Genomic DNA, 27,396 nt, shown 5'->3' with positions numbered 1-27,396 from the left:
TTCCCTGTGAAGGATTTAAAATATTGTGGTGAAAAAACCAAGCTATCTCCTTACAGGTAGAAGAGCAAATTGCCCTATTCTTTGTATTCCTGCTTTCACAATTGAGAGATACTTAATTGGAGGTTTCTTCTCAGACTTATGATAAACGTTACATAATTATATAAGCCAACTCCCACTTCCATGTTTGTTCTGTATTAGCATCTTTATTTCCAAGAATGGAAAAAAAGTGCTATCTAGTAATACATGGCAACAAGACCAAAAAATGCCTTTTTATATTATTTTGAATGGTAAATATTAATATCAATTAGGACTTTTCATTTTAATAATGTTTTTTTAAAAGAACTATTGTCAAAACAAACAGTTTTGGGGGAAGGAGTTAATTTCCAATTACAAGTGTGTTTTTTAAAAATCAGAACATTCTAAATAATTTTAAAAAATTGTTTAAACATTTTCAAAGGAAATTTTTTTCAAGACTAAACTGTGTAGGGTGGGAAGGATGATTTATACTTAACTCTAGTGATTACTTGGTTAAATAGTAAATATTTTCCTTCATTCTTTAGGAAATGCATGAACAAACAATCATTTTAGAACACAGATGTAGAACTAGTTACTCTGCAGAAGATGCCTTCTGTAAAAATGACAACTCACTGCAGAAATGGCATTCTTAATAGAACTACACTGGCAATTTAGATCAACTCTAACTTCTAATTTAAATCCCTGTGTTTAAAAAGATGCATTTCAAATAACCCATGATTATTCTCTGAAGAGCCGTGACTTGATGAGGATACTGCTCTGATACAGTGTCCCTCTGCAGTTTGAAGTTGAGCTGTATTGATACTGTCAGACTCTAAGCCTACCTTGAGACATCAGGGTCAGATCTTCACAGCTCTGGAGATGTGAAAAAAAAGAGAGGAAGAAGATATAGAGAGGGGTGAAAAATGTTACAACAGCATCCCCATTCTCCTAGGCCCTAAGCAATAGACTTCTGGGCTGGGCACACACAGGTCTGTGCTGCTGAGTAGATGAGTGTGCCTAGAGTCCAGACTTTTTGTCATTTCAAAGACAAATCTTCTCCTTCAGAGTAGTTTTCTTGTTCTAGTAATATCCCTTCTACTGGTTTACATTGCTCTACCTGTTCTATGGGAAATGAGAACTTGGGACATTTCTTCTGGACCCTGCTTATTCAGGTCAGCACCAAGTTACCTGAAGAGCCACCAGGTGAAAATGATCATTAATTATTACTTGCAAGACTGAAATTTAGAGAGAGGAGTAAATTGATTGATTGACTGATTGACAGAGACCCTTGGGAGTTAGTTGAAGGGCAAAGGAGTCCAGGAAGAATGGATATGCTTTAAAAAGGAAATTGTTAAAAAATCAGGATCAGGCTGTCCCCATATGCAGGAAGACAAGTCATTATGGAAAAAGGCCAGCCTGGTTAATATTAGGCCTGATCTCAGGAAAAAAATAGAATCCATTTTTTCTGGAAGGAGGGACATGTAACTTGGGAGGTCTACCAGTATGTAGGGAGAGGATTAGAACAGCCAAAACCTTACTAGAACCTGACTGGCCTCTACTTTTAAAGACAATTAAAACTTTCTATAAATAGTTTTGAAATAAATGGAAGGTCAAAGAGTGTCTCCATTGTTTGTTGAATGCGAAGGGTAGTGTAGTGGCAGGGAATAAGAGCAAGGCAGAGGTACTTAATACCTACTTTGTCTCAGTCACCAGTATCAAGATCAGTTTTTCTTATGATAGCCAGCTCCTTGAGTAGGAAGTTGGTGATGGGGAAATGAGTGACACCCCCACAATCCAGGTGGAGGTGGTTAGTGTCCTGCTATGCCAATTAGATGTACAGAAGTCTATGTATCCTGGTGAGATCCACCTGGCTGGAATAAGAGAACTGGTGAAAGAACCAAAACACATTCAATCACCTACCAGCAGTCCTGGTTAACCAGAGAAGTTTCAGCTGACTAGAAATTAGCACATGTAACACTTGTCTGCAAGAAAGATCAGAAGGATGATCTGGGGAACTACAGGCCTGTCAGCCTAACCTCAGTTCTGGGCAATTTATGGAAATATTATCCTAAGTGTTGTTATGCAGGACAATCAGGAGATCAAGCCCAGACAACATGGATTGATGAAAGGCATGTTGTGGTTGGCCAAATTCATCACCTTCTAAGACAAAGTGACCTGCTTAGTGTATGAAGGGAAGCCTGTGGATGTCATCTATCTAGACTCCCAAAGTCTTCCAGAAAAACTGGCTTGGATGGGTGCACTAGGGAAAAAAACTCTTTTTCTGGGCCCTGAGAGTGGTGAGTGGAGCTAAATCCAGCTGATGGCCAGTTGCTAGTGGTGCTCCCCATAGCTGTGTTTCAGGGTCAGTATTGTCTAACATTTTTATTGATGATCTGGGCATGGGAATTGACTGCACCCTCATTAAATCTGCAGATGATATTGAGTTGGGTGGAGGTGTTGGTCTGCTTGAGGGCAGGAAGGCACTGCAGAGGGACAGGCTCAATCAGTGGGCTGAGGATGACTGCAGGAGGTTCAACAAGGCCAAGTGCTGTGCCTTTCATGGAGGTTGCAGCAGCCCCTGTGCAGTGCTGCAATCTTGGGGTGAGGCGGCTCCAGAGCTGTTCTTCAGAAAGGAACCTGGGGGCTGCTGTTTGAACATGAGCCAGCAGTGTGCCCAGGTGGCCAAGGCGGCCAGTGGCATCCTGGGCTGTGTCCAGAGCAGCGTGGCCAGCAGGACGAGGGCAGCGACCGTGCCCCGGCACCGGGCGCTGGGGAGGCCTCACCTCAAGGCCGTGCTCAGCTCTGGGCCCCTCACTTCTAAAGGGACACCGAGGGGCTGGAGCCTGTCCAGCCAAGGGCAGCGAGGCTCCTGAAAGGACTGGATAACATCTCTCATGAGGGACAGCTGAGGGGCTGGGGGTGTTCAGTCCCAAGGAGAGGAGGCTCAGGAGGGACCCCATTGCTCTTTGCAGCTCCCTGTAAGGAGGCTGAGGTGAGTCGGGGCCCAAATCCGCTGCAGCGCCTGCGGTCAGAGGGCAAGAGGGAACGGCCTCAGGCTGAGACAAGGGAGAGTCAGATTAGACACTAGAAAAAGCTTTTTTGCTGTTAGGGTAGCCATGCTTTGGAACAGGATGCACCAGGGAGGTGGTGGAGTCCCCATCCCTGGAGGTGTTCAAGAGGCGTCTGGATCTGGTGTTTGGTGATGCGATTTAGTTTTGGGGTTACAGTGGTAGTACTGGGTTGGTGGTTGCACATAGGGTCTCAAAGGTCTCTCCCAACCTTGAGCATCCTATGATTCTGTGATTTTTGGATTAAAAGAAGGTACAAAGAAAAAAAAAACAAAAAACCCCGTCAAACTAATGGGCCAGAGATTCAGCTGTTGCTAACTGGATAACCTTCAGGGAAAGTTATCACAGTGTAAGCCTGAGGTCTGGATTTTGGGAACTGTATTCTTGATTGTGCATTTTTCTGCCTGAGTTTTGCACCAATATAAAGAAAAGGAAAGGGTTTAAATACTGTGCTTGCCTCTGGTATACTCATCTCACTTCTCTTACTAGTGCTCATAGTGCTTTAGCTTGACAAAATTCTGTGCTATTAAAGCACAAATTCCATTAGTAACTGAGTGGTTTGTATCCAACAGCAATGCTTATTTTGGTAAGATATGATTGGAGAACTGAGTGCAGGAACCCAGAGATGTGCTTGTTCTCTAAAGTTACACCACAAGACAGTTAGTACACTATCAAAACAAGTGAAATAACAAGTTATATAAAAAAAGAGTAGCAAAACATCAAGTTCAGGCTTTTTGAAGGACTTCTAATTAAACACAAATCATAAAGAAATACACGAGAACTAATTTTTTCCCCTAGAAAAATCAGTGCAGTGAAGGATCTGTTCTTCACTTAGAGTCATAGAACAGTTTGGGTTGGAAAGGCCCTTAAAATTAAATTTATTCCAACCCATCTGCCGTTGGAAGGAACACCTTTCCCTAGACCAGGTTGCTCAGAGTCCCATCCAGCCTGGCCACAAACACTTCCAGGAATAGGGCATCCACAACATATCTAGACAACTTGTGACAGCACTTCACTACCTTCACAATAAGGGATTTCTTCTCAATATCTAATAGAAATGTATTCTATCTCAGTTGGAAGACTTTCCCCCATGACCCATCACTACAACCTCTCATAAGAAGTCCCCCCCCCTTTCTTGCAGGTCCTCTTCAGGTACCAGAAGGCTGTAATTAGGTCACCTTGAAACATTTTCTTTTCCAGGCAATGCAAAACCAGTTCTTTCAGGCTTTCCTCATAGGAGGCTGGCTCCATCCTTCTAGCCAAGTTACTCCAAGAGCAACCTGGTGGTTCCCCTTTGGACTAGCTCAAACAGGTTGATGTGTTTCCCTTTTCCGCTGATGTGGTCACTCCATCATAGCAGATCCCATGCTAGGGACAGAATACATTATGGTGATTTTTCAGTATTTTTCTAGCATAATTTGTTTTATTACGGGACTTAGACTGCCCATCAAGACAGATGAATTGGAAATAAGAAATTTTACAAGCATATAAAGCCAAAGATATATAGTGTGAGATAGTGGAAATTTCTCATCTTTTGTTGGACTCTTTGTATTCCCATCAATCAGTATTTCATCTCTCTTACTGTGGATATACTGACAGTCCTGGAGGCCAGACTGGCTGTCTTGGAGGCCAGCTGGGTATTAAATAACAATATAATTTGCACACTATTATTGCTGAACTGCTTTTCAAGTGAGTGGTGCCCGACAATATTTGCTTTGAAGTCTATTTTCAGCCAGTCTTCTAAGACTTACAAAAGTCCTGGATGATCAACATTTATTTTTGTTGAGCTTTTAGTTCTTAGAGTCTGAAACCTTCCTGAACTGTTACTGAAAAATGTGATCAATCCACTCAAATTGTATTAATTAGCAACAAGCTCTAAGAGCTGTAACGAATCCCCTCTGCAGCCCTGAAGTGCCTGAGGTACTGTACACCTAGCACTTTGGAAGCTGTAACTCCACACCTTGTATTAATAATTAACTCAGGCTTCTCTGGGACAATAATGCCTGGCCCCCTGAAACATTTATTAGTTCTTGCATCTGTAATTCAATAATAAGCTTTCTCTAAAGCTTCTTTAAATCCACAGTTAGCTAGTGGGGGACACTTTGGCCTATCTTGTGATACAGATAATTTACCTCTAACACATGATACCAGTGATTACAAAGCTTGGTTTTGTTGGTCTGCGTTGTTTTTGACACATCCGCATGTTTGTGAAATCACAATACTTCCAAGTGGGCATGAATACGTATATATGCACTTTTGGTTTTTCTTGTGGTTTCTAAAATATTTCTAAGACTTGCTCATTCTTCCTGTTATTTATAGCACAAAAGAAATGGAGGAAAGAACAAAGTTTGACAGAAACTCACAGGGTTGTACAAATAGAGGTATTTCATTTAGATAGCTTAGACATCAAGGTAGAAACCTTAATTAAGTAATCTGTTGAATGATATTTAACAAGAACACATGTCACAGACATGGAAGGACATGGCAAACCTGGTCCTGACTGAATGGTGCCAAGTTAATGCTGAACTTTTAAGGTCAGGAGGTTTAAGTAACTTACAAACAGAAATCAGGAGTATGTACTCAGTGGAGTAATTAGTTAGTGGATTAATCTGCTGCAGAGCTGGGGGGGGAAGAAAAGGTGAGGAGAGAATGAATGCACATTCTGTTTGATGCTTCCAGCATCATAAGCAATATGAAAATGTTATTTAGAATGTTATTGGTAAAACTACCAAAATATAAGATATGCCTGTAGAACATCAAAGGTAACGTGACTTCTTTTATTCCAATAGAAGGAATATTTCTACTATTCTTTCACAAAGTAATTACCTTTTTTAAAAATAATTTTTCAATTCCATAATAATATTACAAAACAATTCAAACTGGCAAAGAGCCTTATGATCATGAAGTCCAGCCATTAACACAGCACTGCCAAATCCGCCTCTAGTCCAAGTCCCTCATCATGACATTTACACATTTTTTCAAAACCTCCAGGGATAGTGGTTCAACCACTTCCCTGGGCAGCCTGTTCCAAGGCTTGACAGCCTTTTGGTGAAGAAATTTTTTGTAATATCCAATCTAAATCTTCCCTGAAACAATTCAAGGCTGTTGCTTGTCCTGTCACTTGTACCTGAAGAAGAGACTGATTCCCTCTTCACTGAAACCTTCTTTGAGGAGGCAAACTGATTGAGGGTGCCCTTCATCCCCTCACCCAGATCATCAATAGAGCAGGACTGTCCTCAGTACTGAGCCCTGGAGAACACTGCTGCAAGTGGATGACAGATTGATTTAACTCTATACTACTCTTTTGGCCATGTAGCATGTGCTACTCTTTTATTAATTATGTTGTGATTGTTAACTATGTGATGATTTTGGCCAGTGCTTCACAAGAATTGGAAACATTGTTGCCACCATTTTTAATGCATGTTTGAAACGTCTTCTTGTCATGGTCAGCGTGCATTAATGGTCAATGCATTGATGCCAGCAATTCTATTAATAAGAAAAATAAATTAAATTGCATTGTTATTAGACCAGAGTAAAATTCAGTGTAAATGAAAATGCAAATGATACTGCAAGCCCAGCATTTGGACTTAGCTGATTTCTTTCAGCATTTGTACAACAATCATGTTAGTGTGGGAAAGCAATCTATTAAGAAAGTGAAAGGAGTTGCTTTATGCTTCTATGATGAAACATGAAAATATCTCACAAATTTTGTGCACATGTGGATCCAACAGTTTTTTTGGTCCAGTCTTTATTGTGCAACTCTGTTGACTGCACTTGTAACCACTCAGTAAGAAATGTTTTTTTGTGATGCAATTATTAACTTAGTCCAATGCAGGGAAACTGAGTGAAAATCAGTGAAAATTAGGTTATAAAACATTTAGGAATGATGGGGTGAAAGAAGAGAGGAAAATTCAGCCACTGGCAAAGCGGAATCCAGGGAAACATTCAAAAGCAACAGCAGCATAAGATCTGTAGGTCCAGATTACCACCTTCAAAAAGCAATTTATTGGTTTGTTGTGGAGAAAAAGCTTAAATACTGATTACACTTGAAAGATTGCTTGATAGAGATCCAGGAGGCAGATGAGGTCTAGGAGAAAATATTACGGAATTAATTTAAAGCAAGTTAAAAAGGGGTTTAAGATAAATATTGTTTAGGAATTTGAAAGTGGAAAATTCCTTCCTTTTCAGCTTAGCTTTATTTTATATCAGAACAAGTTTGTGGAGAGCTTGAGTGTTTCACCTAGAGATGTAAAAATGCTCATATATGCTATCAAGGACTTTTTAATGTATTTATTTCTGTTTTCACGTTATATTCTTAAATTTCTAACTTATTGCTTCACTCTGAAAAAAAACCCAACTTAAAATTTGAAAATTTCATATCCTACAGCATAACATAATTAGTGACTGAAAACACAAGTTTTCTACTCTGTAGGTTTTGATTTCAGAAAATTTTCACGAACAAGCCTGAATTACCCAGTGATAGAAGTGATAGTAGAATATAATATGCTGAGGTGGGAGATTGATAGGTATGCAGTTAATTGAGTCTGCCTGCTTTTATGACACTGTTCCAGCACAGACTGCTGAATTTAGGAGGAAGCTGCCATCTGCTGTCAGGATGCCCTTATATCTGTTGACAGTGCAGTAAGATTTTGGATCTTGAGGCTTGGCTTTAAAGGTCACCCTTGGACACAGGTTTCCTGAGCAGAACTAATCTGTTTTATATTAGATACTTGGAAGGGATGAAATTTAGTTGTAGATTTTTCTGAGAATCAAAATGAAAAAATGATGAGTGAGCAGTGTGTTGTAAAATCTCTGGAGGACTCAGAGTGGCTTGGAAAATAAAGAATCCCCAATCAGTGTCAGTACTAGCTAAATACAGAAAGATCAGACTTAAAAATCCAGTATACAAATGCGATCTAGAAGCACAGGAATGGAAATAAAGGATCTACACAAACGGACACTGACTTGATGTGATTAATAGGTGGGCTCTTTGGCTGTGGGGGTGACGGGGTATTTTTATATTTTCTAATCTGAATCTTTGCTTTACTTTTGCTATAGAGAGGAAAAAATAGGTGATTAGATTAACATTCATAATTTCAAATGTTGGGAAATAGCATGCAGAAGTCATGAGAGGGCCAGGTGAACTTGCACTGGCCCTGATGTTTCACCATCAGGGTTTGGGTGAAAGCACTTGGAAGGGGAAAGTGCTCAGAGGACTCTCAAATAAAGAAAGCTCTCAATGACTCAAAATAAAATTCAATAATTCAATTTTGCATTTATGTGCACTTATTTGGATCCTTGGTACTACAAGCTAAAGCAATTGTTGCTGCAGATGTCTAAGTTGTGAAAGGCTTTGATAGATCTTCAGACTGAAGATAACCTTAAACATTTGCAGTTACTGAAAATACACAGCTACTTTTATAGATGTTGAGATTTTTAACCATTAAGAAAAGTTATGTCATGGCTAATGATCATGGTCTCAAGTAATTTTATTTCTCCTTTATCTCAACTACACTGCTATACTGTCATTAGCGCTGCCAGATTTTGCTGTTTAACACTAGGTTTTTCCTTCCTTATATAAAATATATGAGCAGAAAATATGAGCATGATAATTAATTTCACTTGGTAAACTTTAGCAGTCCTGGAAAAAAAAGAAAAGCACGTCAACATAAATATGCATCACAATTAGTATTTTCCTGATAGTCTACCTTTTCCCAGGTACTTTGTGCAATACAATATAATAATAATAAACATAATATAGAGTGCTTTGAAGTTATACAGTGTGACAACAGAACAGTTTACAGCATTGTGTGTACACTGAGAGTTAAGAATCCACAGTCTGTTTTCAAGGGGTTTAGGACATTTAGCCTTTAGAGCACATTTCCTCAAGAGACACATTGTGTAAAGTCATACATGGAAATTGGAATAAATGGAGGAAACATTAGAATGCACTTGATCTCATCTCTTTATTGTTTCAATCCATGGACTTTAGGCATTTTAAGAAGAGTTTAAAATTCTTCCTTTCATCTTTATATTATTTAAATTATATCTCTATTGGCAAAGTTTTAGCCTTTTGGGGATCAGTGAAGCTGCGTTTCAAAGAAATTACTCTGGGAATGGTACAGCTAGAGAAAATACATACAGAAATTCAGAAGGGCTAAATTAAATGCAGTATTGAGAAGGGTGGGCAAAGGGAACCAAAGCTCTAGTGTACACATCTCTCTCCCAACCTGGGAATGCATCCTAAACTGAGTACACTGAGGGAAGAGGTTCAAAGATATCCAGAGCATGACTAATGTTGGTGATTAAAATGGTAATTCAGTTTTATTCACTATCAAAGAAGAGAGCAAAGAAGAAATTAGAAGAGTAGGAAAAAGTGAAGGATTACAGAAAGCAAGAAAGGTGATCATGACCAAGAACCCACAGTGTCCCATGAAGTTCTTTCTTCTGTTGGAATAACTGTCGGGATAACAGGAATAACTGTTTGTGCATCACATAAATGGGCAGTAGCTGAACTGCAAAAGTCAGTTTACTGACTTACTGTGATTAAACGTATTTAGTAACCTAGATTGGACATAGGCAAATCTGAGAGCTCCAAATATGTTGGTATTTGATCAGGTGAATGAAGTTGCTTATATTTTTGCATTACATTTACATTACATGTAGAGTCTTCTGCAAAATACAAAGATGCTGACCTTTCCTTTTCAAATATTACTAAAGTTACAAGATTTTATAAAATTTTATGAGGAGTAAAAAAATTAAATTAATATGATAGAGACAATATAACATTTACTATAGCATAGTCTATATCTCTCTTTTGCCTTCATTTTCCAGGGAAGCACAGCTTTTTGTTGAGAAGTTTGAAGGTGCTCTTGGAAAAGGAAAAGGAAAAAAATTCTATGCATACAAAGTGATGATGACCAAGGTAAACTGATTGTTTCAGTAACTTCCTATAAAGCTAATGGGAAGCCTTCTGGAGATTATTGCCATGGGTACTCATCTTCTACAGTAGCATTCCTTGTCTCTCTTTGGATTTAAAACTTCTATTTTCACTGCTCTTGCATGAAAATATTTCTAATGAAAACTTATGGTTTGATTTTTGAAACTTGTCATCAAAACAAAAATCAGCTGTTTTATAGGAGTTTGAAAGGGTTCAATATCTTGTGAAAGCTAATTTTGCCTTGGTGTGGATTGGGTATTTTTGTGGACTGAATCCGAAGTTCAGTTTTTCCTTTGAGACAGCCCTCTGTAAAAGACAAACTAAAAAAGAGAAAGAGAAAGAGAAAGAGAAAGAGAAAGAGAAAGAGAAAGAGAAAGAGAAAGAGAAAGAGAAAGAGAAAGAGAAAGAGAAAGAGAAAGAGAAGAAAAAATGAGAAAGAAAAAAAGGAAAAAGAAAAAGGAAAAGGAAAAGAAAAAGAAAAAAGAAAAAGGAAAAGGAAAAGGAAAAGGAAAAGGAAAAGGAAAAGGAAAAGGAAAAGGAAACGGAAAAGGAAAAGAAAAAAAAAGAAAAAGAAAAAGAAAAAGAAAAAGAAAAAGAAAAAGAAAAAGAAAAAGAAAAAGAAAAAGAAAAAGAAAAAAAAAAGAAAAAGAAAAAGAAAAAGAAAAAGAAAAAGATTGGCATAAAAGGAAGTTATTAGCTAATAATTCTACTTGTGGTAGAAATAGGAACTTCACACAAATCCAGTAGAAGACATTAAAATAGACAAAAGGAGATGGCTCTTCAGAAACAATTACTTTGTGGATTCTGCCAATGGATTTTGTGGATGATTAAGGGGTTACATTAGCTCAAGAGCATCTGGGCACTGAGATGATGGTGTGGTTTTTGTTTTTTCTTTTCTGTGACTCTTTCCAGAAATGGATGAAATTTCAAAGAGATTTTGAAAATTTTAAGACAGCCTGCATACCCTGGGAAATGAAAATTAAGGAGATTGAAAGTAAGTAAGAATAGGATCTAGCATCATATTTCTGATGTCTGCCAAATGATACATGTTTTTAGTATGCATCTGTAGCAAATATATAGTTAAAAATCAATGAATATTTTTTTTCACTAATATTTGTTAAGCTTGATAATAAAACTCGTTGAAAATTTTCTTTACAGATGAAAATAGCCGCGATACAGGCAACAGTTAAAGAGCCAGTGTTGAAATTAATCCTAGAAAAGTGTAATTGGGATTTAGCCATTCACTTTATTCACCTTCACTTTATTTTGTCTGTATTTATTTTACACAGATTATACAATATGGGCTATACCACAATTATTTCAATTATTTCTGCCAATTTTTTTCATTATCTTGAGCTTAAGTTGTCTTTCTTTCATTGCCAGCCACATAATAAAACACAGAGAGAACAGTATTTGTCTTGGAATCCCCATATATAAACAAGGCAGTGTAGTTAGTACTATGGGTATATTTGAGAATAGAGATCTGTCACAATTCAGTTCTGTGCTGAATTTCCAGTGACGAATTTCAACTGCAGCCCTTCATTTGAAGGAGATTTGATTTAAGTGCATGGTTACCTGAATGAAGATCTACCACTTAGATTCCTTCTACAACAAATGCTTGCCACACAACATAAAGAGCCTTTCTCAGTTGAGTTAGACTCTTCCAGTCCTCCAGCTATCTAGAAAGATCAAGAAAAATCTTGAAGCACTGGGCTCCAGGTAGGCTCCCTTCTTCAAGATGTGAATCCCTTCTAGCACAGGGAGACTGGCTTCAGAACAAAGGGCATCAAGCTCTGCTGTGAAGTATCCTCATGTGGACAACAGGTCCCTCTGATGCTGGGGCTTTGATGTTTAAAACAGAAGTTGACTAATGTATGACATATTTATATTTAGAAAATATAAATATTTCTTTTCTTTGCAGAACAGATATTCAGTATTATCTGTGCAAAAGGACTTTATGGGAATCACACAGACCTGCGTTGGGCAGGGTGACTCCTATTCCACTGACTATAAAAGGCACACCGACCTTCATGCCAATGCCTCCTGTGGATGCAGGAAATGATAGCTAAAGTTATTTAAAACTATTTCATTCATACACAGAACATGTTGCACCTCAGAGTGGATTCAAAATACTGGTGAAATTTGGACTGCTTTTGTTCAGAGCTTGTGCCGTCCATTTGTGATATTTTCCATGTTCCCTGCTGCAGGCCTCTATTTGGACCTGCCCACTCTGAAACTGCAGCTGAGGGCGGGCAGTCATGGCTAAATTGTCCTCATCCATAGCTAAGCTTTTTACTTACCAGAGGTGTCTCTTCTTGTCTGATTGGTGGAAAAGAATAAAGCACACGAGCGGTCTGTGCATTGGCTTGCAATAACTATACTGATGCAGGTAATTCCAATGCATTACCTCACTGCAAATATTCCAGATAGATGCATAGCAGAGGCTTCAGCAGGGTAACTGACACAAGAGCTATAACTCAGTGCATGAAAAAAAGGTATTCCTAATACAACGGGGATATTAGGATTTGAGCACAAGAAATAATGGGGCATGGAGAGGTCTACAAAAGTTACCTGAAATCATAAATATTCATAATTGCCTGCACTGTATTTTTTGAGTCTGTAGTATCCCCCAAGGGCTGTAGTTTGGTTATAATTAGGTAATCTGCATCCCACAACCAGATAGACTAGCTCAAAGTCTCTTGATTTATACCTCTTCCCAGACTTCCCAGTATGTTGGTCTCTGCTAAGATTGGCCACTTCACACAAAATTTCAAAATGATGGTTTAATTCTGAACCGTGAATAAAGCAGATTAAAAATGCTGAAATCTTTGACAGAATGGCTTGTTCTTCCCTTTGCACAGCTGTGATAAATTTATCTTAGTTGGCCTCTTTTTATATTTTGGGATTATACCTATTTAAGTGTATTAAATTTTCTACCAGCTGAGCTGTTACAGAAAAATATGAATATTTGCATCCCAAATAACACAAGATAACTTCATATTACAGTCTGAAAGAATGCGTTACGTGTCTGCAAAATAATTTGGAAGCAATGATACAAATAAGTGTCTCTGAACAGAGAGATTTACTTTTCATTTGCTATCAGAGTACTCCAGGCTGCCAACCTTGACTGTATATGAAAAACCTATTGAAAGGTCATTTTTTCCCCTGCAAATGAATGGTAATGGAACTAAAACCTTGTACTTTTCTAACTGACAGCTCTCCTATAGTCAGCAGAACTGTGCTAAAGCAAGTTGGGGTTGAATCTGAGCTTTTATTTTTGTTTGCCCTGAGTTGCAGAGCATGGGTCAAAACAGGCTCTTGGTTCTCAGTGCTTCCCCTGCAGCCTGTAATCTGTGCTCAGGTCTGGGTCAGGGTCTGGAGTGTGTGAGGTCAAGTCCTTCACCTAGAGATGGGACTGCCTGCACACCTGGCTACAGATGGAACACATAAACAGAAGAGTAAGAGAAAGAAAGGGTATAAGCACTTGCTGATAATGTTCTCATCTCTAGTGAAAAAAATCGGGTCAGCACTCTTATAACAGCACTGACAAGTGTTTTATCATGGAAAGACTTTCCCTGCTGGCTAATTCTGCACTGCTTCCCATTAAAGCTGGGCTGGTTCTGGCCTAGCATATCAAGAATGCTTAAAATCCACATCAGACAGAAAAAAAAAAAAAAAAATTGAAACATACTTCTAGAGATTACTTAATAATAGCAAGAATCACAGCTTTTATATGACCATAGAAACTCTATTTAACTAATAGTTTTATATTTTTGTTGTTTTTTCAGCCTGCTCAAGACATAATAGTATGCAATATACAAAAAAATTATTAGAATTGTGGTAATAAGGAAAAATAAAATTAATTAAATTTATAATTAATTGGAATATAAAATTAATTAAAATTAGAATCCATCAAATGTGTAAAAACTTCGCCTGATTTTACTTCTTTTTAGTAAATTTTGTTCATCCTTACGTAAAATAACTTCAATGGACCAGCTTATCTGCCCTTTAATCACATCTCATATTTTCACAGGTCACTTTGGCTCATCAGTAGCATCTTATTTCATATTCTTGCGCTGGATGTATGGAATAAATATGATTCTCTTTGGATTGACCTTTGGTCTTGTAATGGTGCCTGAGGTGGGAATCTTTTAAATTATCTCTGTGGATTGCCATATGGATTTCTGTCTTTGCAGTGAGATTTCATAGGACTGTGGCTTTAACATGTTTTTAGTCTCTTTATGCTCCATTTGCAAATATTAGACTGTACTAAGCCTGTAAAAATGGGCTTCCTTTGTGGACAGTTGCATCTATAGAGAGATGTCTTGAATTAATCAGGACAGAAAAATGTAAAATATATTTAAGGTTGTCTTCTGAAATGGTTTTTTAAGTCTGGGATGCCATAGATGTGGGAGTTTTTTTTGTAGTCTGGGGGAGTGGATTTGTTTGTTTGTTTGTTTTGGTGGTCCTGTGCATAATGAAGTAGAGGAACTGAGACTAAGAAAATGCCAGGGGGACTATTTTGACTAAATGTGCATTGCAATAGAAAGATGCATCCTCATGAGGCTCAGAGGATCCTTTCAGATGTAATACTCACATGCTGATAAGGCATAACAGGGCTGTAAAGTCACAAGAGACCTTTCATATTTTGCACTGTGCAACATCTCTGTTAAGAGTGGTACTTAGAGGAGATATTGGACTCAGACATAAATTACTTCTATGAAATGTAATACTTCCTGGGTTTTTTTGAGCCATCATATTGCGCTTCTAAAAGCAGGGCTTTTATGGAAGTAAAATTATTGTACCATCTCCCAGATTTCAATATCCCATATTCCTCTTATATTTCTCATTTTGTAGTAAGCAGATAAGAAAGAGCTAGAAATTTCCAACAGCTTCCCAGCCCAGCATTTCAGTGGCAGGATTTTTCCAGCTAGATCCAGCTAGATACACACCTGTAGGGTTTGATGGGATTCATGATCTGATGTCATTGAAAAAACATCTCAATGATTTTTGAGGAGTTTTGGGAGTTAGGAGATGTCCTAGCTGACTGGATGCTGGCAAGTATTCTGATTTTCAGGAAAAGCAAGAAGGAGAACCCTGGAAACTACGGGCCTGTCAGTCCCACTTCAGTGCCTGGTAAAGTTAAGGGGAAGTTTTTTCCTATGAGGTATTGAAAAACACCTGAAGAACAATGTGGCTGTTTTCTGCCACCATGGCTTCATAAGAGGAAAGTCCTGCTCTTCAAACCTATGATCATTTTATGACAAAGTAACTCAAGCAGTTGATCAAGGGAAGCCAGTGGATGTACTCTTTTTGGACTTGAGAAAAGCTTTCAGTATATCTCTCCCTTCTGGAGAAAATGTGCAGCACACAGCTGGATAAACACATCATGGGGTGGGTGAGCAACTGGCTCAGGGGTTTGGCACAAATGGTGATAGTGAATGGGGTGATATCAGACTGGTGACCTGTCACCAGTGGGGTTCCACAGGGCTCTGTTCTTGTCCCTGTGCTCCTCAGCATCTCCTTAATGAACTTAGGAGTGGAAGGGGTACTAAGCAAATTCACAGATGATCCAAAACTGAGAGGACCTGTTGACTCCCTTGAAGGCAGGGAGGCCCTGCAGGGAGATCTCAGCAAGTTAGAGAAATGAGAAATCACCAATTATATGAAGTTCAAGAGGGGAAAGTGCCAGATTCTGCACCTGGGAAGGGCAACTCTGGCCGTGCACACAGACTGGGGGGAATGAGATGCTGGAAAGCAGTGCCATGGAAAAGGACCTGGGGGTCCTGGTCAGTGGCAAGTTGAACAGGAGCCAGCAGTGCCCTGGCAGACAGGAGGGCACCAAGTGTTTCCTGAGAGGCATTAGGGACAGCATTGCCAACCAGGCAAGGGAGGGGATTGTCCGGCCCTGCTCAGCTCTGGGGCAGCCTCACCTCAGGTGCTGGGGGCAGTTTTGGGCATCACAGCATAAAACAGACATTGAGCTGTTAGAGAGTATCCAAAGGATCATGAAGGCTCTCCAGGGGAAGTCGTATGAGAAGCAGCTGAAGTCACTCGGTTTGAAGAAGCCTGAAGAAGAAAAGATTAAGGAGAGACTTCATCACAACCTACAACTTCCTCATGAAGGGAAGAGGAGGGGCAGCACTGATCTGTGGTGACAGTGACAGGGCCCTTGGGAATGGCCTGAAGTTGTGTCAGGTGAGGTTTAGGTTACAGATCAGGAAAGCATTCTTCACCCAGTGGATGGTTGGGTACTGGAACAGGCTCCCCAGACAAATGGTCGCAGCTCTAAGTTTCACAGCATTCAATACGTTTTTGGACAATACTTTGACATTATGGGACTCTTTGAGATGGTCTTTTGGAGGGCCGGGAGTTGGACTTGATAATCTTTGTGGGTTCATTTCAACTCAGCATATTCTGTCATTCTGTGATCTTCATTAGAAGCCAAAACAGAATAAATATCCAATAGTTTTCAGGATAGGATAGGAGCCTGGATAGGACCCCATGAGGAGAGGTACTGTGCCCAAACAAGCATCTTGCCAGCAGGAGGGAAAGTGTCAGAATCCAAAAGCTGATTCCCTAGCATCTTCCCATTCTTTTCATTTGAATTATCCCAATAAAATCCATAATGCAAGAAAAATTAATAGTTTGGTCTTTGTAAGATAAACACCACTCATTAGAGAAATATGGATGCACTTGTGTGCTGCCTTTGAATGTAAGAGGCACAGTTCTCTATTGATTCTAGTGGAACTTTAAATTTAGAACACACCCCTGAATGCATATGCTAAGCACAGTTGCAATTAGTTACATGAGGAGCAGTGAAAGGAATTGTAGAAGTAGGTCTTTCTAATTAGGGAGTTTAGGAACATAAAACCAGTCTTTCAACGAAATGACAGTTTACTGTCCATTTTGTTTGCTACTCTTTTTCCTTAAAATATAAATTACTCCCATTTTTTTGTTTCAGGCTTTGATGGGTAAGCCATATGGCTCTTTGCCTAGAAAAACTGTCCCAAGAGCAGAAGAAGCAACTGCTATGAATTTTGCTACCCTCTGGGATTTTAGTGTAAGTGCATAATCTTGCAATATTGCATATCCACATGACTTTTATTCACAATTACTTCATTATTTAATGCTCAGTTATTTAACATGAAGTATTTCAGGAGATAATTCACAAGAAAATAAATTTTCATTTTTTTTTCACAAGTTTCTTTCAGACAAAACACATAATGAAGCTTGATATTCACAAGCATGTCTCAGTCTATGTAGCAATCCAAAGACACATGGGGAAACATCTCAAAGTGGGTTTGTCATTCTGGCTTTCCATTTCTGAAGTATGAATTTGGTCTTCTGCTTTTATATGATTAAGATTCTGAATTTTAAAATGCAATATGAATTAAGAAATAAAAGAGAAGAAAATACGTTAAAAATAATAGTGAGCTCCACACATTTTATCCCTTTGATTGCATACAATGCCAGTGATGGATTCTCCTTGGATAAAAAAAGCATTGGAAGATCTTTCTAAAAACATATGTATGTAATATTTTGTAGTGGGTGCTTCTTGAAATTTCATTTCATCTAGTGCATTAGAGGTTGCATATTTGAGGGACAGTAAAAATAAATCTAAACATGTGGCTGGGGAGTTAGATAATGATACTGAAATTATAAGATGAGAAATAAAAATATCAGGGAAATATTGGAGAAAAAAGGAATTACAACAACTTGAAGATTTTGCCAAGAGAATAGACTAGAAGAGCTTCATACAGATCATCAGAACAAAGCTTGCAAAATAAATGTGTTGCAAAGAAGATGGATGAAGACATGGTGAAAAGACGGAAAAGTTTTTAATAATTGTCAGAAACCATCTCACAGGTGTGAAGAAGAAAATACAATAAGTAACAATGTAGCAGTTAACAAAAGAAGCAAATGCAAACATAATAAAAAATAGAATAAGGCAATGAAAGAGATGGAACCCCTGAAAGATTGACGGGAAAAAAAAACTTTTCTTGAGGCATGTCAGATTGTCAAATATACCCTGAAGACAATGTCATCTTTGTTTAAACAGCACAGGAAATACTACCTTTCATCTGCTAGCAACACTTGTGTGCTACCAGGTAATTTAGAAATAAATGATCACATATCACTGATCAATATTTTATCCTAAACAAAACTCCAGCAAAATCCAAGAACTCCAAGCCCTGCATACGGACTTAAAAAATGCAACAGGATACACTGTCCCCATAAAATAAGCCAAAATAATGGAACCCGAGATAAGCACAGATGCTGCAGTAGTTAATTCCAGGCCTAACAGGGGTGAAGGCTTGGTTAGCATCTGGACAAAAATTCCCACTGTGGCAAACAGTGAGAAAGGAAGCTAATGTTTGTCCACATGCCATCCCTAGTCACGGGAACCTTGTGGACACCTGGAACTTGGACTGTATAAAGGTGATACCTCAGAAGAATGTCTTGGGACTCCTCCACTGAAAAGGCCAGGGTGAAAAAGGACTGGCAGGATGCCACATGAATCCATATGGTGATAGTGATATCTTTATCTTCCTACTTAATCTCTCTGTCTCTGTGTCTCCATCTCTCTTTCTCTCTGTCTCTTACACCCCCTCACTCCCATTTCTTTCTCTCTCTCTCTTTCTCTCTCTCTGTGTCTCTCTCCCCTCACACTTACCATTAAGTAAAATCTGTGCTGTTGAGTTCAGAGTATGGTCTCTTGTGGTCACCTTATTTTGGGCAGAGACATCTCTTTAAAAATGGATCATAACACATAACCACTCTCTAAGACAAGAAAAGATCAGCTCAACATGCCCATTCTGCTTTCTTTTGTGCTTGATTCACATTACTGACACGGCAAAGGGAAGCATATTTGGATTTTGATATATTCTACTTGGAATTCAATTTTAACATATAGTTTTCAGATTATAATCCAGTCATTAAATATTAGAGTCTCAAGTCCTATTGCAGTAACACATTCAATCAATAGTCTTTTATGTTAGGCTCAGAAAGGAGTGAAAGACATCTTCCATGCACACCTACTTCTACACAGTTGAAGTTATTTCTAATCTTATGGTGAAGTGCTGTGGAATCAACAAACTGAATGATACAGGAATTACCCCTGACTTGCAGAACACAGAGTCTAAAAAGGCATTTTAATAATTTTGGGGACCCAGAAGGCTTTACAGAGCTGCTTTAGGCTGTATTGAAACTTGGGCTAAGATGGAATTACAGGATCCTATAGGTGACCAAAAATATGCAGTGTACATAGTATTGAATTTGAATGTGTCCTGATTTATGTAGATGTTTTACTGGTACTTAGAAAGAAACGTGCTCCATTAGAATACTTGCCTTATTAGAAATGAGCATATTTTTATCCCCCCATGCATAAGTGTATCTCTGAAATCTAGTCAGAGATGAAGAAAAATTAGATATATGGATCAAGATATTTCAAATAATATTTATATGTGCCATATGTTAATATTGATTTTCAGCTTAGAATTGTGAATTGGGTTTTTCAAATAAGCCTGAGACTCATTTCATATATAGTAAAAGCCTCAATAAATCAAGTGTATGTTTTGAAGAAATAAACAAGAGAAAGATGTTACTAATTTTAAGGAAAGTGGGCAACTGAAAACACAAGGATAGCAAATGGCTTTTTAATTCACCAACCCTTAGTATTATTGTATTACTGTCAAAATTATGTATGGTTTATCCTCCAACTACGTGGTGAAATACTACACATTGCACTTTGAATTCTTGCATCCAGCTGGAGGTTTGCCACTGTTGTGCATGCACTGGTAAAGGCTCTGGCTTTGGCCTTCTAGGAGATGAGTTCTTGCACTAACCTGAAAATTACGAGGAAGATTTAGCTTTTTGATCCATGTAGACACCAGCAATTTCTTACATTTAATAAGGTACTTGAAATTTAGAGAAATCATCTGTCTGACCAGTAGAAGAGAGGGAAATTCATATTATGATATTTAAAAAGAAAATAGGCTTTGAATTGCAGAGAAAGTGAACTTATATTGCATTTTTTACAGCCTTGGAATTGAGTCTAAGTGTGCAAAAGATCTACATACTGAATAATCTCCTATAAAATGCCCCTGCCTATTGGTTATTGTATATACTGAATGATCACCCAATTACCAGCAGACAACTCTTATTAGACAAAGAAGGCATACGAGACTTCATATCAAATTCAGGCAAATAAATTTTTGAAAGGTGAAAATTAGGTTAAAAATATGGGGTTCTATCTGCAAGTAATCTGAAAAACAATTTTTGTTAGACAAGGTGTTTCTTTCTTTACAAGAAGTATGTTGATGAAGAAGTTTTGACTCATTAAATCATTGAGGGATTGTTAATGACCAGTTTTTATAGATTTTGAAGTTGCTATGAAGTATTCCATGTATTTTTAAAATAGAGGTACACATTTTCCATCCTGTGAGCTTTATTATAGTGATATTTGCAACTGATTTGAATTCACTGAAATGAATGTTTTAATATGTTGCTACTGACACATTTACTGATTATATGCATTATTAAGAAAAGTAATATCATTTTTTTTTCCTGACTTTTCAGGGCTTTGCACAGTATTCTGTACTCTTTTATGGTTATTACAATAACCAGAGGACAATCGGGTGGCTCAAGTTCAGGATGCCTCTTTCCTATTTCCTTGTTGGAGTTGGGTCTATTGGCTATAGCTTTATGATTGTCACTCGAACGTAAGTTCTCCTTGGCTCTGGAAAAAAGTACATTCAAAAAGGCAGGTAATTCCGCTGTTGACCCTGGAGACTGTCTTCTTAAAAAATGCGCTAATTTTAAGTACAGGACAATGCAAGATGAAGTGCAAGGTCAAAGTTATGTAAGACTCATTCAACCTATATTTATTTATCAGTTCTGTACCAGAAGTTGTGTTACTGTGTTGTGAAAGTGAGAATGAATATTTACTGAAATAACAAAACACTTCTCTCCTAAACTTCAAAATTAGGAATGAATGTGTAAAGTGAGGAAGAGATTTTTCAGCCCATCTCTTCATAATACTTGACATCCAGTAGATTTCGATTTTGGATTTTCAGCTAAAATCCAGGAAATTCCATAATTCTACCTTCAGTGGTACTTTATGTGAGTTAAACTCTTTTATGAAGGAAGAACACAAGAAAGAAGCATATGGCAAATAATTCTGCGTGTAGCTCACAGTCCACAGTAAATGCTGACAGTCAATATAATCTTTAATACACTTGATTCAAGCAAGATGACCACCTAACACAGTATTCACCTCTAGCAGTGGTTTTATAAAAAGCCTTTAATGAAAAAAATAAGAAGCTTGCAGTTCAAGACGTAAAGACACTTTTAAACATAGAGAAAAATAAAGTTAGTGTATTTCCATTGTTTAGTTCTGAAACCAGTACTTTACACTTCCATGAGCACTAGATTAATTCATGTTCTGTTTTCAAATTGGCTTCCTGCATAAGGCAGGAATAGTATAAAATTAGTTTTAAAAATATTTTTGATAAAACAACCACCAAGATTAGAAAAGTCTTAGTGTCAGACAATTTTATTTCAATGACTCTCTCAGACAAAAAAATATTCCTGATAGCAGGAAAACATTGTAGTCCAAAACAATGGAATATCCTTAAGAAAAAAAAAATACCTTGTATGTGCTAACTTTCCATCTGGCCACGACACTAATGATTTAGGTAATCATATGAGAGTTCTTGCTGTCTTCTGCTCTCTTCTGTTTCTTCAGAAATAAGCACAGTGAGCACAGAAACTAAAAGCAATGTAGCTGGAGGTGCTCTTTTTCTGCTGTTGACTGGGAACTGAGGAAGGTCTATGTGAAAGACATTGTTAGGATTATAAGCACTATTATTTTATTTAGGGGAAATATTTAGATGTAGGGCTCCTCTCTTCAGCTCTTGCGGAGTATAACATAAAACTGAAACATTTCTGATTGCAAAAAATTTATATTCTTACCACAATGTTCATAATTTTAATAGAAACTCTTGAGAAGGAAATGTCTTAGTCTATAAATCAGAAGCAGGGCAGACTTTACCAAGAACCTTTTGTGATGTCTGACTCTTATGGGTAAGACCAACCCTGGTATTGATTTTTTGGCATCTCAGAAAGATTTTCTGTATTTACTTACTATTCTCAATTTAGGTTTCAGAGTATGTATTTTACTGGACTTTTAAAAATGGGGTACCTAGAATGCATTAATATTAATAACATAGCTCGGGTGGATTATTGAGATTTAAAATAAGTGTTACCTCTTCCTGACCAGAAATACTGACGACTAAGTTATGTGTATCTTATCAGCACACTCTTTTTTGTGTTTAAAGACTTCCTGAATTAGTTGACAAAGTATGCAAAGCAATATCTCGGGTTTTACATGAATGAAACCCCTTTAAAACAGAGAACTTTAAAGATAAGATTAAGTTTAATCTGAAGAAATACTTCTCTGAAGAAATGATCGGATGTTTCTGGACACTGTAATAAATATTTTTGTATATGCATAGAAGATGATACGGAAGATTGTTGGATGAGTGCTATTTTATATGTTAAAACCACTTTTTCTTCTGTCTTGTTATTTTTAGAATATTTCTTATATTCTTTGAAATGTGTTTTGTTTTATTTATGCATTTATTTTGTTTATTGTTATTTTAGAGTATTTTGCTTCTTGATTTTTCTTCTTTTTCTATTTGGGAACTCTCTAATACAGTCTGTTGCAGTTCAGGATGCTTGGCACTTTCAATTTAAGAGATGTTCTCAATATTGTTTTTCTATTAAGCTTCTTATCCAGCAGAGTTTCTCTGAGAGGTTAGTGAAATACATTCCTTCTTTCTCAACAAAATGTTTGTGGTGAGCTCATAAAGTGTCTAAATATGAAAATCTCCATATTACTCAATTTTTTTCAGAAATAAAGATTTAGTAAAGCATAAATGGCAGCAAGAATGATGTAGAGTTTTTTCAGAAAAAAGTTAGAAATTAGGAACCATTTAAAAGTCATGCCCACAAAGCAGAACTAGTGCTGACAAGGTCTTCCTGTGTCTTTCTGTTTTTCTGTAGAATGGCAAAGAATGCAAATGATGATGGTGGCGGAGATGACACTAGTTTTAATTTCAGCTGGAAAATGTTCACAAGCTGGGACTACCTGATTGGCAATCCCGAGACAGCAGATAATAAGTTTGCCTCCATCACAACAAGCTTTAAGGTAAAACAGAGTTTACTAAGGAGAGGCAACACAAATTGGCTTTCACACTGGTGTGAATCAGGTGGAATTAAGGTCAAGAGTAAGGCGTGCTGAGGCTCAGAAACGTGTACTCAAATTGGCATCTGTACACCCTTCTGGGTATCTGTGTCTTACTATCAGATTTTTTTTCTTTGTAATTGTGAAAGAAATAACAGTAACATTTTTTGTGTCCTCTGTGCTGACAGTACCAGTTTTAGAAAAACTGTAAAAATAATATTTTCTTTTTTTCTCATCTCTGATGGCATTTCTTTGTTATTTGTCTGAAAAACTTTTTTCAAAATGTTGCTCCCCTTTTGTGAACCTCACATTGCCAGCTTCTCTTACAGAGAAGAATATCTCTGTTACAGAGATATTGTAAGACAAAAAAGAGAATAATCTCTATAGGGCTATTTATCAGAAGAACTGATCTCAGAATTTTGAATTTGTACTTGCTTTTCAGTAAGAAAATGTCTTACTTTCAAGTTAATTATAAAATATAGCCAAATTTGCAAGGCAATGTTCTTGGGCCTCTTTCCAGTGTAGAGGGTATACTGATATCATGAGTAGTTGTATAAGGAATCTGGGGCAAGATGCAAGACACAGGTCTGTGAAAACAGTGGAGAGGATATATTCTATATGTTGAATGTTAAAGAATGTGTTTTTGTTGTAGGGTCTCTGGGACACACCAGTGTAACATGCAAAAGAAGGTTTAATTTTCAGTGTAATAATATACAGGGAGCACACAGCTATAGTGCTGTGAGACAATGAAGAAGGTGCCAGGCTTGCAGTCACACTGACAAGTGTGACACTGTAAGCACTGGTTGCTCTGCTCAGCTGCACTTTTCCTGTCCACAGTAGTGTCACAGCCAGCACACCCCCTTCACCCTGTCTGCCTCCTCAGCTGCAGGCATAACAGAGAACTGCCCTCAAGTGTAAGTCATCAAGAGAAGATTTCAAGAAAGCAATTATGGGAGAAATACTGACTGAAAGTGCTGAATCTGTAAGAGCTTCCCTGCCTGCCAACTAGGAGCAGATGCTGAAAGCTATTTGGGAAAGAATACAAATCTGTCGAGAAAAAGGCTTAATTCTGAGAAACAAACTCATGAAGCTTTACTGTAATTGTTGCAAACAAGCAAGGAACCTCAGAAAGAAAGGGCAAAGTCTTGGCTTGGGTGAGGTCATGGGAGATTTGTTTGAAATCTGTTGCAGTCTCCTGTCATTTATGTGACAAACACATGCTGTAAAAGGAGCAGAGCCATGAAAGGCAATTATTACAATGCTGTTCAGCTTCCCCTCTGGGCAACAGATCTCTAAACTAAGTCAGAAGCTGTAACAAAACTTCCTTTCATGAGGACAATCCAGATCAAAAGCTCTTTCACCTGGCAAGAGTAAAAACTGGAGATTATAGTTGCCTTAGAGTCTTAATATTTATCAGTTATGGTCAAGGGTAAATGTGAGACAAAAACTTTGTTGTAGAGTCTGATGCACAACACACAAGCTCTGCACTGTCCAATTTTTTTTTTTGGGATTCCCACATCTCAAATATCTGTTTATTCTTTCTGAGTTGCAGACTTTCAGAGTAAAACATTTTCCTCTTTTCTGACAAATGTGCATTTTTAAAACATGATATTTCCTTTTCTGACAGACAATCACACATTTATCCTGCTGTATCAATCAACCTCATTTCACCTTGCAAGCTGAAAGAACATGCTGGGGTTTTTTTGACACATGAGTACAAGTGTAATAAGACTCATTGTGGCCACACTTGATGCTTGCAAAGGAAATCCTGGGGAGCCAGAATCTTCCAGGACCTGAACAGGATTTTATGAGACAATATACGTTCATCTCAAAACATGAACCCCAGACGTCCATTTGCATCTTTGTAATTTATTTAACTGACTTCTAACAATTGAAGCAATGTGGGGCCTTGACCGTTAAAGTATTGATAATATTCTTTTCTTTCTAACAAGTGCAGGAAGCAATTGTGGAGGAGCAGGAGAGCCGAAAAGAAGAAAATATTCATTTGACTCGATTCCTAAGGGTTCTTGCTAACTTCTTAGCCCTATGCACACTTGCTGGAAGTGGCTACCTCATCTTTTTTGTTGTCAGAAGATCCCAGCAATTTGCCTTGGAAGGTCTGGAGAACTACGGGTGGTGGGAAAGAAATGAAGTTCGTGCTATTTCTATGATAGATGTGGTTTGAATTTGTGTTTTTCTGCTTTGCATGTTGCCTTTTTCCCCCCGGTAGTTTGAATACTCCATGTAGGTGGGAAATATCCAACGTAAGAATTGCTTATGTCTCTCTGCTTCCTACTACATCAAGTTTCTACTTTGCTTCTTTCAAATATCCCTCAGTATTAACTTTCATTTGAGGCCTTTACATTTCCTCCTCTGTGCTCTTAGGATTGTTTTATTGCATAAATATATTTGGCTTCTGAGTGAAATTCACACATTTTTCTTATTCTATAGATTGAATTTTCTTATGTTTGCATCATTAATATATGAATTGAGGATTTGATCAGAAAAAAATCCCAACACCCAATGTACAATTTTGAGTAAACAAAAGTGTAGCTCCTATGTGCAAGGAAGAAGCAAGATCTAAAAATCTACATTCTTCATGAAAATGTTAAGCTGCTTTTGTAGAAAATTTCATTACACTAGAGTCTTTAAGGGATTATACATGGTTTATATGCAATGGAGAAATCCTGGGTAAATATATTTTGTGTCATGTATTCCTGAGGTTCACAGCATAACAAAGGGATGCTGATGACTTTGTGGAAAAGACATTTTTCTCTCTGACTCTCCTTATCTCTCTTTAAAGTTGTCAATTTTTTAATCTCCCTCTCCATATCAGCAGTTCCTAGTTCTGTCAGAACACAGTTCAGATATAAATGTCTAGTGTGCTGTGGAAGGGGGAAATTAGTGGAAAGAGGCAGACTGGGACTGTGTGTGGATTTCATCAACTTGTGATACTTAGATTGGATTTTTGGTTTTTATTAAATCAAATACCAAATAAAAAGTAGTAACGGAAATGTATTTTTCACCCAAATCAGAATTAATAAAATGTTTTGTCTCTAACATTTCACTGTAAACTTTTTCCCCCTCCTCAGGTGAACACAGTTATGTCACTTTTAGGAATGTTCTGTCCAACTTTATTTGATGTAATCAGTTCTCTGGAAAATTACCACCCTCGTATAGCTTTAAGATGGCAGCTGGGAAGAATCTTTGCTCTTTTCCTTGGCAATCTCTACACTTTCATTATTGCCCTAATGGATGAAATCAACCTCAAGGCAAGATATTTTCTTCCCTTCACTATGTTTGACAGGTTGCTGGGCAACATTGAGACACTCCAGTCAGTCACAACATATCAGTGAAAGGCATTCTTTTATTTCTGTTCTACAAATTACATTTACCTAAGTTAACAATGGGAATTTTGGAATAGACATGCCTGAGGGTTGGTAACAAGCTCATGCTGATTTTTTTCCCCTGCTTTATTTCTTTACTTAGTTGGAAGAAGAAAAGATAGTCAAATATAACATGACAATATGGGAAGCCAGTCTGTACAATGGTACTATTCCAGAGAATTCCACTGCTCCTCCAATACAGGTGGATCCTGCTGATGTCCCCAGAGGGCCATGTTGGGAAACAATGGTAGGACAGGTAATGTAGCTGCTTAGAGCTCAGATATGAAAATATGTTATGCAGTCTCTTACAGGATATGATCTCTAAATCCCCTTTACTTTGGCTAACAAGTGAGACAATGCGAGGAAAAGCAGATGTGGGACTTTCTCTTGAACTAAAAGTTTTTTAAAAATAATTTTATTTTCTTTGAATCCTGTCTAACAGCAAATTCTTTCTTCTGTTAATTGACAGAATTGAAAACATTTACTTTTTCCCTCTCCTTTCCTCCATCCTCTTAATTTATTTTCATCTTCCTGATGCCATCTTTGCCTTGCTTGTCTAATAATTTTGAAAAAATAAAGGAGTAGCTCAAAAAGGACATGTATGTAAGACAGCTCTTACAACAGTTTGCTTTTGAGAAGGCATCTCTCTCTTTAGCCAAATAAAATAATGCCAAAGGACAATAAAAGTTTAGTGGAAAATCTGCTAATATATTTTATTGGATTCAGTTGAACATTCAT

The 27,396-nt window shown here is 37.6% G+C and overlaps 1 protein-coding gene across 1 annotated transcript in view; it reads left to right on the top strand.

The window, feature by feature from the left end:
- Positions 1-27,396, top strand: part of TMC1 (transmembrane channel like 1) — a 63,080-nt gene that overhangs the window by 25,696 nt on the left and 9,988 nt on the right. The window contains 9 exon segments of the mRNA XM_059874208.1: positions 9,918-10,008; positions 10,936-11,017; positions 14,057-14,163; positions 16,988-17,086; positions 20,605-20,747; positions 23,092-23,236; positions 25,230-25,424; positions 26,365-26,544; positions 26,762-26,914. Of these exon segments, the coding sequence (XP_059730191.1) occupies positions 9,918-10,008; positions 10,936-11,017; positions 14,057-14,163; positions 16,988-17,086; positions 20,605-20,747; positions 23,092-23,236; positions 25,230-25,424; positions 26,365-26,544; positions 26,762-26,914 (1,195 nt within the window).

This window comes from Haemorhous mexicanus, chromosome Z, assembly GCF_027477595.1.
Source record: "Haemorhous mexicanus isolate bHaeMex1 chromosome Z, bHaeMex1.pri, whole genome shotgun sequence".
NCBI lineage: Eukaryota > Metazoa > Chordata > Aves > Passeriformes > Fringillidae > Haemorhous > Haemorhous mexicanus.
The sequence above is the reverse complement of the archived record's forward strand: the minus strand, read 5'-3'. Positions and strand labels throughout refer to the sequence as shown.